The sequence below is a fragment of the Trichosurus vulpecula genome, chromosome 1, assembly GCF_011100635.1.
Source record: "Trichosurus vulpecula isolate mTriVul1 chromosome 1, mTriVul1.pri, whole genome shotgun sequence".
Taxonomy (NCBI): domain Eukaryota; kingdom Metazoa; phylum Chordata; class Mammalia; order Diprotodontia; family Phalangeridae; genus Trichosurus; species Trichosurus vulpecula.
The window spans coordinates 313,804,935-313,819,938 of record NC_050573.1 but is presented as its reverse complement, the minus strand read 5'-3'; the positions used below and the strand labels follow the sequence as shown (position 1 = coordinate 313,819,938).

The window sequence follows — 15,004 nt, the reverse complement described above, 5'->3', positions numbered from 1 at the left end:
GAGACCCAAAAAAAATACTGAAAAATACACTGAAGAAAACAACACCTTAAAAAACAGACTAACTCAAATGGCAAAAGAGCTCCAAAAAGCCAATGAGGAGAAGAATGCCTTGAAAGGCAGAATTAGCCAAATGGAAAAGGAGGTCCAAAAGACCACTGAAGAAAATACTATTTTAAAAATTAGATTGGAGCAAGTGGAAGCTAGTGACTTTATGAGAAATCAGGATATTATAAAACAGAACCAACGGAATAAAAAAACAGAAGACAATGTGAAATATCTCCTTGGAAAAACCACTGACTTGGAAAATAGATCCAGGAGAGATAATTTAAAAATTATTGGACTACCTGAAAGCCATGATCAAAAAAAGAGCCTAGATACCATCTTTCAAGACATTATCAAGGAGAACTGCCCTGATATTCTAGAGCCATGGGGCAAAATAGAAATTGAAGGAATCCATCGATCACCTCCTCAAATAGATCCCAAAAAGAAATCTCCTAGGAATATTGTCATCAAATTCCAGAGCTCCCAGATCAAGGAGAAAATACACCAAGCAGCCAGAAAGAAGCAATTTGAGTATTGTGGAAACCCAATCAGAATAACCCAAGATCTGGCAGCTTCTACATTAAGAGATCGAAGGGCTTGGAATGCGATATTCCGGAGGTCAATGGAGCTAGGATTAGAACCTAGAATCACCTACCCAGCAAAACTGAGTATCATGCTCCAAGGCAAAATATGGATATTCAATAAAATAGAGGACTTTCAAGCTTTCTCAGTGAAAAGACCAGAACTGAATAGAAAATTTGACTTTCAAACACAAGAATCAAGAGAAGCATGAAAAGGTAATCAAGAAACAAATATTGCAAGGGACTTACTAAAGTTGAACTGTTTTGTTTACATTCCTACATGGAAAGATGATGAGTATGATTCATGAGACCTCAGTATTAGGGTAGTTGAAGGGAATATGCATATATATGTGTTTATGTATATATATAAGTGAATGTGTATGTATGTATGTATGTATCTATGTGTATATGTATGCATGTGTATGTAGGTATATATATGTGTGTGTTTTTATATATATATACATACATATATGTAAAAGAGAGAGAGCAGACACAGGGTGAGTTGAAGATGAAGGGAAGATATCTAAAAGAAATAAAATGAAATTAAGGGATGAGAGAGCAACATACTGAGAGAGGGAGATAGGGAGAGATAGAATGGGGTGGATTATCTCGCATAAAGGTGGCAAGAGGAAGCAGTTCTGTGTGAGGAGGCGAGAGGGCAGGTGAGGGGGGAATGAGTGAACCTAGCTCGCATCAGATTTGCCCTGAGGAGGGAATACCATACATACTCAGTTGGGTATCTTACCCCACAGGAAAGAAGAGGGAGGAAGATAAAAAAAATAAAAGGGGGGGATGATGGAGGGGAGGGCAGATGGGGGTGGAGGTAATCAAAACAAACACTTTGGAAAGGGGACAGGGTCAAGGGAGAAAATTCTATAAAGCGGGATGGGTTGGGAAGGAGCAAAATGTAGTTAGCCTTTCACAACATGAGTATTGTGGAAGGATTATACATAATGATACATGCGTGGCCTAGGTTGAAGTGCTCGACTTCTTAGGGAGGGTGGGTGGGAAGGGAAGAGGGGAGAGAATTTGGAACTCAAAGTTTTAAAATCAGATGTTCAAAAACAAAAAAACTTTTTGTATGCAACTAAAAAATAAGATACACAGGCAATGGGGCGTAGAAATTTATCTTGCCCTACAAGAAAGGAAGGGAAAAGGGGATGAGAGGGGAGGGGGGTGATAGAGGGGAGGGCTGACTGGGGAACAGGGCAACCAGAATATACGCCATCTTGGAGTGGGGGGGGAGGGCAGAAATGGGGAGAAAATTTGTAATTCAAACTGTTGTGAAAATCAATGCTGAAAACCAAATTTGTTAAATAAATAAATTGCATTAAAAAAAAAAAAAGAAATTTATCTTGCCCTACGAGAAAGGAAGGGAAAAGGGGATGAGAGGGGAGGGGGTTGCTAGAGGGGAGGACTGACTGGGGAACAGGGCAACCAGAATATATGCCATCTTGGAGTAGGGGGGGAGGGTAGAAATGGGGAGAAAATTTGTAATTCAAACTGGTGTGAAAATCAATGCTGAAAACCAAATATGTTAAATAAATAAATTTAAATTAAAAAAATATTATTGTTTTGTGGGCTTATTTTGTATACTGAAACTTTACTAGAGGTACAAACTATCTCAATTAATTTCTTTGCTGATTATCCAGAATTTTGTAGGTCAGCCATTATTTCATTGAAATAAAAAAAATAAAGTTTTGTCTCCTCTTTGCCTGTATTTGTGCTTTCAATTTGTCAATGCTAAATATTATCTCTCTATATCATTTATCCAATTTTAGATTTTACTAAGGAATATTTAATCACAAGTATAAACACATTTGCCCTGGAACCAATGACACAATCTTCTTTCTATACCTCTTACTTTGGGTAGAGTGGGCTCAAACTTAAATTGTAGCAATAAACTTTCTTCCTTCTATTAAGTTTACTCCTAGGTGTAGCACAGGCAATGATATAGTTGCTTTTTGATTGCAAGATGCAGTAATTCATCTGCCAGGTCCAAAAATTACTCAAGCAGGTCATTCCTTGTGAATGTCTCCTTCCCAAACTTGGGTACCAGAAAACGTAGTTGCTCAATTTTTGGTGATGCTGCCAATTTTTCAAAGCTTGTAAGGCTACCACCTAGTCAAGTGTATCTCTTATTCACCTAAGTAAAGTAAAGAATGGAACAGAATACAGAAAGAAAACCAACATCATATACTCAAGGTTATATACCATTCTAGGTAGGAAGAGAAGGGCCAGAAGTTCCTTGCCTTTTGTATGCACACTTTAGTTCCAATTTATCATCCATTTAAAGCTTTTTTCTTTACCACAAGCAGCATCAAAAAAAGAGGTTTGAACTCTGGCCTTTCTGACTCCAAGGTCAGTGCTCCATTCACTGCACCCCCTACCTATACCTCAAAGATCAAAAAACTTTGTAGAAAAATAAAAATGTGAAAATGATATAGGATTTTTTAGAGCTAAGCAAAATCTCCAGAATGAAGAAGGAAATAAAATTTGAAAAATGCTGCTCTAGAAGAGAGGTTGCACATATCACAGTAGCCTCCAGAATAGTTTAGAATCATAATAAGAAATATACATGAAAATCCAGCATAAGATTGGAAATAAGACACCAAAGAATAAATTCAAGAAGATGATCATGACAAATAATAAGAAAGAGATGGTAGAAAATTTCTATGATATAACAAGCTCAATCTTGACTCAAGCAGATGAAAAACTATTCATAAAAACAAAAGTGGCTGAAGTGAGAGAAACAAGCAGTGCTTTTATATACAAAAGGATACAAAACAGATTAGAAAACAAAACCTAATAATTTATGTCTTATAAGAAATATACAGAAAGCACAGAAACTTCTATACTTGCAAAGCAAAGGACTAGAAATAAATTTATTATGGTTCATCTAAATTTAAAACAAAAGTAGAATTTAGAATCATGATTTCAAATAAGACAGTAAAATATATAAATACCAATAAAAGAGACAGATAAATCATATTTTGGATAAAGATAGCACAGAAAATGATTTAACATAAGTAGTAGTAGTTGTCGTAGTAGTAGTAGTAGTTGTAGTACTACTACTACTATTAAGACTGCACACACACACACACACACACACACACACACACAGACATACACACACGGAAAGGTATATCAGCTCAATTCCTAAGGAAAATGAACTAAAATTGAAAAAATGAAAATGAATAAGAGGCCCAAATTCTAATAGAGAATAGTGTTACTCTGTCAAAGCTTTAAAAATAAAAGAAACATCTGGAATATTACCAAGGATTGAAGTCAAACTCAGTTCCACAAAGTTTGCATGCTCCAATCTTTTTTTATGAAAATCAAAACATTTCTCTTTTCTATTCCTTCTTTATCTCTCCTCTTGTCCATGACCTTTAAAAGCTCAGCAATCATGTCTGCAAGTGCTTTCAGAACCTTGAAGTCCTGATGACTTAAATTCATCAATGACAGGCAAGTGTTCACTTATTGTCTCCCTATTTATCTTGGAGTTCAACTCCTTGTCAGTCATTTTTATTCTTTTCTTTCAAGTCCAAGATCTTTCTATATGGCAGAGAAGACAGAAGCAAAGTCAGCTTTCGCTAGCTCTATCTCTTCTCCAACTTATGCTACCATCATGCTATCCACTCCAAGCATGGACCCATAATACCAGAATTATGAATATTCCTATATAAACTTCATGCTCTGGCTATTCTATAGAGATAGAACTACAGAAAGTGTATAAACGGTCTCAGGGAAAAACCTCTGGTATAGGGTCCAATGTGAATCTCATCTTGTTTGGTTTTAAGGATAAACCTTTAAAGAGCTTAGAGGTGAAAATGGGTCATGATAGATTTGGTTAGAAAGAGAATTAAAATTAGAATGAGAAACCTAGGTCTGAAGAAGATCTCAATAGAGTCAGTACCAAGCACTCTGATATTGGTGAGACTTAGGTGTAATATCAGACATGACACCATTCCCAAACTACAGTGGATAGAAAAGGGAAAAAGAGCAAACCTAAACAGTGACCAAAGGGCTCAAGAGAATGTGACAGAATATTGTTGGTCTGTCCTAAGTTTGGTCAATCTTATTGTAATCCATACCAAATTTAATGCCCAAAGACTAATATTGAAAATTCAGATCATCTTCATTCATTGGTAAAGATTGGACATGGGAAATCTAGGGTTGAGTGAAATTCCATTGTTATGAGTCTCCATGTTTGGGAAGCCATAGCTATGCATCTTTCCATAACCAAAAAGCTCAAAGCCCTCATTTTTAAAAGTCATTTAATCCTATAAACTTATTCTTTCATAGCACGTATCTTTAGTCTGAAGAATAGAATATGGGTAGTAATGTGATATTTGTTTTCAACAATTATATGAGTTCCCATGGGGCTGAGGGCTAATCCAGAAGGCAGATTTAGAGGCAGCATGGTATAATGAGTAATGCACTGATCTTGAATCAGGAAGATTTGGACTCTGTGATCTTATAGAAGTCACTTACCTTTGGTCAGCCCCTTTTTCTCATGGATAAATTTATCTGAATGTAATAAACCTACCACATAATAATTAACATTAATATAATGCTTTAAAGTTTTCTGTATATTTGGGGTTCTCAACACCCCATTGACGTTTTACTGCTATTACTGTATACATTTTAAAGATGAAGCAAGTAAGACTGAGAGGACTTAATTGACTTGCCAGGAGAAATAAAGCTTTAAGTGTCTGACAGAAGATTTTAACTAAGGTATTCCTAAAAAAATTCAGGGAATTAACCACTACAGCATGTTGCCTCTCAAGACTGTCATGAGGATGAAGTAAGATAATATATAAAAAAGGACTTAGTAAACCCTAAATTTCTTTTAAAACATCAGTTGTTGTTATTAATGTTGTTAAAAGGGTTAATACTTTTACAAAGTTGAACTATAAAAAGGAGGAAAAATGTACATATTAAAAATAACTTCTTTGGTAAATGTGAGAGAGATAAAAATTGGCAGTATGAAATGTGAGATTTCCCTAAGTTCTCTAACTTTTCTTCCAAATTCCTTCCACCTCCTCACGTTAAATGAAATCTGGCTTCCAACACATCCCTCAAAACATCCTGCAGTGATTATTACTCCAACCAACTCACTGGGTAAGTTAATGGGATCAGTGCAATGTTTTTTTTTTTTTTTTCCTGATCTCTACCCTATCATGAAATAACTTCATGTAGGTTAAAGTTATTCAGATTGTAAGGGGAATAAAGGCAGGAACCACCTCTTAATTTTTAATTTTTTTCCCCTTTTATTACAGTGCTATGCACATAGTAAACACTTGTTAAATAAATATGTGCTAAGGCTAACTATATCTGGGTTCTTGCTGTTAAAAAAAAACCTTATTTTCCATCTTGTTGAATTAGGGAAAAATATTTTCCCAAAGAAACTATTTCAAAACTTTTTCCACTCTTCTCAAGCTCCTTCATATCTATTTGCTATGACAATTGGTCTGTGTAATTTTTTTTTTATTTTCCATCCTTCTGAGGGTGGTAAGGGTAGCTAGGTGGCTCAATGGATAGAGCACCAAGACTAAAGTCAAGAAAACTCATCTCCCTGAGTTCAAATCTGGCCTCAGACACTTACTAGCTGTGTAATCCTGGGGAAGTCATGTAACACTGTTTGCATCAGTTGTCTTATCTGCAAAACGATCTCAAGAAACAAGTGGCAAACCACTCTAGTATCTTTGCCAAGAAAACCCTAAATGGAGTCACAAAGAATCAGACTCAGTTGAAAGTACTGAACAACAAGAACTAGGAATGGTATACTGGAAAGCTCTGGACTTCAAATCCCAGCCCTACTTATAACTAGCTATATGACCTGGAGATATCTCAAGTTCTCTGGGCCTCTCAGTTTCCTCATCCATGAAGGCAGGGGGATTAAATAAAATGAACCAAAGAATCTTTCTAAATTCTATGAATCTGTGAACTGTTGTATAGTTGAAATTGTTGAAATCGGAGGCAGGAGAGCTGAGTGGAGCAGACCTCAGTGTGATCCACGCCAGGACCAACCAGATCGGGAGCCAGGTGGAATAAGCCACAGGGCCCTGAATCATTGAGCTGTGGCACTTACCAGACTTCTCAACAAAAAAATGCCAAAGACAACAGAGAAGGTTAGTGGGTAGAACTGCTAGAACAGAGTGAAAAGAGTGCATGGTCAGGCCCAGCCCCGGTGGAGAGGAAGTGGCGTAGCTCTGGGGCTGCTGCTAGCTGCAGTTGCTTGTGGCCCCAGAACCACACTGTGGGAGGAATTAAGTGTGGATCAGAGCAGGAGTGAGGAGCCTGCTTGGATGTGAGTCATGGTCTAGGTTGGCAGCTCTTGGGGGAGGAGAAGCCCTGGTATGGCAGAGCTTGCTGTGTAGACGTAGCTCTGAAAACAGCAGGACAAGGCCCCTAAAGCTTGGGACAAAGTGTTCTCTACTCTACAAGCAGTCACACCTGTACAAAAAGCCCAAGGGTCAAGTAGTTGGCTGGGAACATGGCCAGGCAGCAAAAACAGACCCAGATTCTGACTCAGACTTTTGAATCTTTTTTTGGTGACAAAGAAGAGCAAAACATACAGCCAGAAGAAGTCAACAAAGTCAAAAAGCCTACATCAAAAGGCTCCAAGAAAAATATGAATTGGTCTCAAGCCATGGAAGAGATCAAAAAGGATTTGGAAAAGTAAGTAAGAGAAGTAGAGGAAAAATTCAGAAGATAATGAGAGTGATGCAAGAAAATCATGAAAAACAAGTCAATGACTTGCTAAAGGAGACCCAAAAAAACACTGAGGAAAATAACACCTTAAAAATAGATTAATTCAAATGGTAAAAGAGCTCCAAAAAGCCAATGAGGAGAAGAATGCCTTGAAAGGCAGAATTAGCCAAATGGAAAAGGAGGTCCAAAACACCACTGAAGAAAATACTACCTTAAAATTTAGATTGGAGCAAGTAGAAGCTAGTGACTTTATGAGAAATCAAGATATTATAAAACAGAAGCAAAGGAATGAGAAAATGGAAGACAATGTGAAATATCTTATTGGAAAAACCACTGACCTGAAAAATAGATCCAGGAGAGAGAATTTAAGAATTATTGGACTACCTGAAAGCCATGATAAAAAAAAAAGCCTAGAGACCTTCTTTCAAGAAATTATCAAGGAAAATTGCTCTGATACACTAGAACCAGAGGGGAAAATAGAAATGGAAAGAATCCACTGATCACCTCTTGAAAAAGATCCCAAAAAGGAAACTCCTAGGAATATTGTTGCCAAATTTCAGAATTCCCAGGTCAAGGAGAAAATACTGCAAGCAGCCAGAAAGAAACAATTTGAGTATTTTGGAAACACAATCAGGATAATACAAGATCTAGCAGCTTCCACATTAAGGGATTGAAGGGCTTGGAATATGATATTCTGGAGGTCAAAGGAGTTGGGATTGAAACCAAGAATCACCTACCCAGCAAAACTGAGTATAATGCTCTAAGGCAAAACATGGATTTTCAATAAAATAGAGGACTTTCAAACTTTCTCAGTGAAAAAACCAGAGCTGAATAGAAAATTTGACTTTCAAACACAAGAATCAGGAGAAGCATGAAAAGGTAAACAAGAAAGTGAAATCATAAGGGACTTATTAATGTTGAACTGTTTTGCTTACATTCCTACATTGAAAGATGATGTGTGTAATTCATGAGACCTTTCTCAGTATTAGGGGAGTTGAAGGGAATATACATATACATAGACAGTGGGCACAGGATGAGGAGAATATGAAGGGGTGATATCTAAAAAAATAAAATTAAGGGTTGAGAGATGAATATATTGAGATAGGGAGAAAGGGAGAGATAGAATGGGGTAAAATATCTCACATAAAAGTGGCAAGAAAAAGCAGTTCATTGGAAGGGAAGAGGGGGCAGATGTGGGGGAATGGGTGAATCTTGCTCTCATCAGATTTGACTTGAGAAGGGAATAACATACACACTCAATTGGGTGTCTTACCCCTCATGAAAGTAGGGGGAAGGGGATAAAAAGAGGGACAATAAAAGGGAGGGCAGATGGGGGAAGAAGTAATCAAAAGCAAACACTTTTGAAAAGGGACAGGGTCAAGGGAGAAAACTGAGTAAAGGGGGACAGGATAGGAGGGAGGGAAATATAGTTAGTCTTTCACAACATGACTCTTTATGGGAGTGTTTTGCATAATGATACATGTGTGGTCTGTGTTGAATTGCTTGCCTGCTTAGGGAGAGTTGGTAGGGAGGGAAGAGGGGAGAGAATTTGGAACTCAAATTTTTAAAAGCAGATGCTAAAAAAAATGGTTGTTTTTGCATGCAACTGAGAAATAAGATATATAGGGAATGGGGCATAGAAATCTATCTTGCCCTGCAAGAAAGTAAGGGGAAAAGGGATGCAGGGAGGGCAAGGGGGGTGATAGAAGTGAGGGCTGACTGGGGAATGGGGCAATCAGAATATATGCCATCTTGGAATGGGGGGGCGGGTAGAAATATGGAGAAAAATTGTAACTCAACATCTTGTGGAAATCAACGCTGAAAACTAAAAAATATTTAATAAAAAATCATTAAGAAATTTTTGAAATCCTGCCCTGTAAAGGGGATAGGACTGATGCCAATGATTTGAGACAATCATCTCACAAACCCATACATCTGCTTCTTCCAGGGATATGGTTGGTTGGTTGATTAGTTGTTGTTCTTCCTTCTGAAAGAGAACCAAAATGATATCACTATTTTAGAGTCAAGTTACAGTGTCCGACTGTGGCAAATTAGAGCAGTACAAGCTTGCAATGCTCTACCACAGGTCAGGCATAAATGGTCCATATGAATATTTGAGGTGAAATCTTTAAATTTGCACATCACAGTTTCTTTTCAGCTGTTTCAATTCTGCTTTGGTCATAGACCACAGTACTTTCTTTGATACAGGTGTGCCATGGTGTGTGTTATCCTTTGGCAGTGTCTCCCATGTAACACAATCAATTCCAAATTTATCCAGAGAGAGTCCTTCTAAGTGTCCTTCTATCACTTCTGACCACTATGTTAATGTTTGCCTTGTGTGAGTTCTCTGAAGCTGTCCTAAATTCTCTTCCAAACAACTTGAAAACCTCATCAGAACTGATCTAGGAGCAGGGAAGCAGCTTAACAGCACAGCAGAAAAGGTCTGTCTCCCTGAGGAAGTAGGTGAGCAAGGTCAGAGAGCAGCAGCAGCCAACCTTATATCAAAGGGCCTGCAGCAAGGTTCCAAACAAGGGGTAATCCATCATTGAGGCCCTGCCCTCCTGCAAGCCAACAGCCCCCTAGGAAATCTAGTAGTCTGTGCAGCACAGCAAGGCCCCACCCCAGTGGTCAAATCCCCAGCACATACCATCAGCCAGCCAGAACCTACTGATAACCAGAAGGGATAGTCAACAGTGAGACCCCTCTGTTGGGGCCTATCAGCAGCCAGACTCCTGGGGCCCTCCAGCAAAGAGGCCCTCTTTCCATAGCAACCCAGCAACAAGGCCCAGTTGTTGGGGCAAGGCAACAGATAAATTCCACACCTAGGCAAGGCCAAAAGTGAGGCCCCACCCTCCAGTACAAGCCACAAGGGAAGTTTACCTCCCAATGTAAGGAAGCAGCTAGGCTCTGAAGCCCAGTGATAAAACACCAGCAGCAAGACCCTTAGTTTCAGCAAAAAAAGCTAAGGACAGTAATGTGGGACCAGAACCCAACTCTCACATAAAAACACAAAGGAATAAAATAGGCAGAAAAAATGAGTTAAAAGGCAAAACAAAAAAACAACTTGATTGCAAAAAAAGTTACTATGGTGAAAGGGAGGATCAAGGCACAAACTTAGAAGAGGACAACAGTATCAAAATGGATATATGTGAAGCCTCAAAAAAGATGTAATTTTGTCACAGGCCCAAAAAGAACTCTTTGAAGATCTTAAAAAGGATTGTGAAAAGCAAACTAGAAATGTAGAAGAAAAATTACTCAAAGAAATGGGAGTGATGCTAGAAAACCATGAAAAAAGAATCAATGGCATGAAAAAGATATGCAAAAATTTACTAAAGAGAGTAACTCCCTAAAAATTAGAATTCCCCAAATAGAAAAGGAAGTACAAAAGCTCATTGAAGAAAATAAGTTCTTAAAAATTAAAACTGAGTAAGTGAAAGCTAATGACTCTATGAGATATCAAGAAATGATAAAAACGTAAAAAAAATAGAAGAAAATTTGAAATTTCTCATTGGAAAAACATCTGTTCTAGAAAATAGATCCAGGAGAGATATTTAGGAATTAAATTATGAAAACCATGATCAGAACAAAAGCCTAGACAACATCTTTCAAGAAAATAACAAGGAAAACTGCCCTGATATACTAGAATCAGAGGGCAAAACAGAAATTTAAAGAATTCACTAATCACTACCTGAAAGAGATAACAAAATGAAAACTCCCTAGGAACATCATAGCCAAATTCCAGAGCTCACAGATCAATGAGAAAGTATGGAAAGCAGCTAAAAAGAAAAGAAAATTCAAATATTGTGGAGCTACAATTAGGATTACACAGGATTTAGCAGCTTCCTTACTAAAGAACAGGAAGGCTTATAATATGCTACATTGGAAGGAAGAGGAGGTAGGATTGCAACCAAGAATCACCTACCCAGAAAAATGGAATATAATCTTTCAGGGGAGAAAATGGACATTTAACAAAATACAGGACTTTCAAAGCCTTCTTAATTAAAAAAGTATCAGGGCTCAATTAAAAAAATTGACCTCCAAAGACAAGATTCAAGGGAAACAAAAAAAAAAGGTAAAAAATAAACAAGAAAGAGAAAACATAAGAAATTCAATAAGGTTAACCTGTTTGTATTCGATATAGAAAGATAAGAACTTTTTAAAGAACTTTAAGGACAGTTAAAAAGTACATATGTGGACAGAGGTTGCAGGTTTAAGGTGGCTTGATGGGATGATACCCCCAAAATAAAAATAAATGTACAAAATAAAGGGGTGAGAAAGAAGATTATACTGGAAGCAGGAGGAGGGAGATAGAATGAGGTAAATTATCCCACATAACAGAGGCAAAAAATAACTACTATAATGGAGAGGAAGAAGGAGGGTGTGTGGCAGGCAATGCTTAAATCTTAGTCTCATCAGAATTGTCTCAAAGAGAAAATAACATACACATTCAGTTGGATATAGAAATCTATCTTACCCTATAAGGAAGTTACAAGGGATGGGGATAAAAGGAGTGGGAGAACTAATAAAAGGGAGGGTATATTGGGGGAGATGGTGATCGGAAGTAAAACACTTGTGAGGAGGGAAAGGATTAGGGTAATAGAGAGAAAGGGATAAACAAAGGGACAATAACATGGACAGAAATACGCAGTTGGTTATCATAACTAGAAATGCACATGGGATGAACTCACCCATAGAAGAGAAAAGGAGAGCAGAATGGATTAAACACCAGAATCCTATAGTATATTATTTATAAGAAACATATCTGAAGCACAGAGAAATACACAGAGTAAAGGTAAGGGTCTGGAGTAGAATCTAATATGCTTCAGTGGAAGCAAAGAAAGCAGGGGCAGCAATCAGGATCTCAACAAATCAAGAGCAAAAATAGGTCTAACTAAAATAAGACAAGGTATCACATCTTTCTTGTCAGATTGGTTAACATGACAAAACAGGAAAATGATAAATGCTGGAGAAGATGTGAGAAAATTGGAACATTTTTACATTGTTGGTGGAGTTGTGAACTGATCCAGCCATTCTGGAGAGCAATTTGGAACTATGCTCAAAGGGCTATAAAAATGTGCATACCCTTTGACCCAGCAATACCACTTCTAGGGCTGTATCTCAAAGAGATCACACAAGTGGAAAATGGACCAGTACGTACAAAAAAATAATATTTATAACAGCTCTTTTTGTGGTGGCAAAGAACTGGAAATCAAGGGCATGCCTATCAATTGGGGAATGGTTAAACAAATTGTGAAATATGAATGTAATGGAGTACTATTGTGCTATAAGAAATGAGCAGCAGACAGACTTCATTATAACCTGGAAAGACTTATATGAACTAATGCTGAGTGAGAGGAACAGAACCAGGAGATCATTATACACACTTACAGACACAGGGTATCTGTAAGGACTAACTTTGATAGACTTGGCTCCTCTCACTGATGCAAGGTTCAAAGACAGCTCCAAAAGACTCATGATGGAAAAAACTATGCACATCCAGAGAAAGAATTATGGAGTCTGAATGCATATTGAGACAAACTATTTGCTCTCTTTTTTTCCCTTAGTTTTTGGTTTTGTTTCTTCTTTCTAGTGATTCATTCCATTGGTTATAATTCTTCTTCACAGCTGCACTATTGTGTAAATATGTTCAATGTGAAGGTATACGTAGAACCTACATTGGATTACATGCCATCTTGTCGGGGAGTGGGGAAAGGGAGGCAGAGAAAATTTGGAACCCAAAAAATTGTGGAACTGAGTGTTGTAAACTAAAAATAAAAAAGTTTATAATTAAAAAAAATAAGGAATGAAACTATATCTTGCTGAAAGGTACCATAAACAATGAAGTAATATCAATATTAAACATATATGTGCCAACTGGGATAGCATTTAAATTTTTGAAGGAGAAGGTGAACGAGTTACAGGAGGACATAGACAATAATAGTATACTAGTGGGGGACCTCAATTTTCCCCTCCCAGAACTAGATAAATCTAAACAAAAAAGAAATAAGAAAAAATATAAGGAGGTAAATAAAATTCTGGAAAATTTAGATATGATAGATCTCTGGAGAAAACAGAATGGAAATAGGAAGATAGCTTCTTTTTTTTTTTTTTCTCAGCAGTACATGGTGCCTACAAAATAATTGACCATGTGTTAGGACATAAAAACTTCACAACCAAAAGCAGGAAAACAGAAATAACAAAAGCACCTTTTCAGATCATATGCAATGGAAAGATAGATTAAAATTATTTGGAAACTAAATAATCTAATGCTAAAAATAAGTGGCTCAAAGAACAAATTATAGAAACAATGAATAATTATATGAAAGAAAATGACAGCAATGAAATAGCGTACCAAAATTTATGGGATACATCAAATTTAGGGGAAATATTATATCTAGCTGTTTATGTCAGTAAAATAAAGAAAAAGCCGATGAATGACTTGGGCATACAATTAAAAAGAACTAAGAAAAAAAAACAAATTAAAAATCCCCAATCAAACAACAAATTAGAAATTCTGAAAATCAAAGGAGAGATTAATAAAACTGAAAGCAAGACCACCATTGGATTAATAAAAAAAAAATCAGAAGCTGGTCTTATTAAAAAAATAAAATAGAAAAATCATAGGTTAATTTAAAAAAAGGAAAGAAGAAAACCAAATTACTAGTATTAAAAAAGAAAGAGGTGCATTCACCCTCAATGAAGAGAAAAGGAAAACAATTACTAGGAATGATGTTGTCCAATTATATGCCAATAAATTTCACATTTTTAATGAAATGGATCAATATCTAAATAAATTAATTACCCAGATTAGCAGGAGAAAAATAAAATTGTTTAAATAATCCAATTGTAGAAGAAAAAATTGAACAAGCCATCAATGAACTTCCTAAGAAAGAAGTTTCCAGAGCCAAATAGATTCACAAGGGAATCCTATCAAACATTTAAAGAGGTGAGTATCTCTCCCGTGTCGTGACCTCTAGGGCCACACGCCACCCCTCGTCCCACAACCGCCGCCATGCCCCGAAAAATCGAGGAAATAAAAGACCTCCTGCTCACAGCCAGGAGAAAAGATGCCAAATCTGTCAAGATCAAGAAAAACAAGGACAATGTGAAGTTTAATGTTCGATGCAGCATGTACCTGTACACATTGATCATCACAGACAAAGAGAAGGCAGAGAAACTTGAACAGTCCCTGCCTCCTGGTTTGGCTGTGAAGGAGCTGAAGTGAAGGAATCATTCAATGTTCCACCTGTATTAAAACATAGGGGGAAAAAAGAAAAAAAATTAAAGAACAAATAACCCCAATACTATACAAACTATTTTGAAAAATAGGTGAAAATGGACTCTTACCAAATTCCTTTTATGACACAAATACGGTGATGATATCTAAACCAGGAAAAGCCAAAACAGAGAAAGAAAATTACAGATCAATTTCCCTAAAGAATATTTGCACAAAAATTTCAATGAAATATTATAAATAAGATTACAGCAATATGTCACAAGAATCATACACTCTGACAAGGTGGGATTTATACCAGGAATACAGGGTTGGTGCAATGTTAGGAAAACTATCTACATAATTGACCACATCAATAGCAAAACCAGCAGAAATCATAGGATTATCTCAATAGATGCAGAAAAAGTCTTGGACAAAAAACAGCACC

General features: G+C 36.9%; 1 protein-coding gene across 1 annotated transcript; it reads left to right on the top strand.

Annotated features, from left to right (window-relative positions):
• Positions 1 to 14,355: 14,355 nt before the first annotated feature.
• Positions 14,356 to 14,594, top strand: LOC118836564 (60S ribosomal protein L38-like). The gene has a single exon (XM_036743843.1). It carries the CDS (start codon positions 14,356 to 14,358, stop codon positions 14,566 to 14,568), a length of 213 nt encoding a protein of 70 aa, XP_036599738.1. The 3' UTR covers positions 14,569 to 14,594.
• The last annotated feature ends 410 nt before the right edge of the window (positions 14,595 to 15,004 follow it).

Excerpts from the sequence above, each read along its gene's own strand:
- LOC118836564 (XM_036743843.1), top strand. The coding sequence starts at position 14,356 with ATGCCCCGAAAAATCGAGGAAATAAAAGACCTCCTGCTCACAGCCAGG.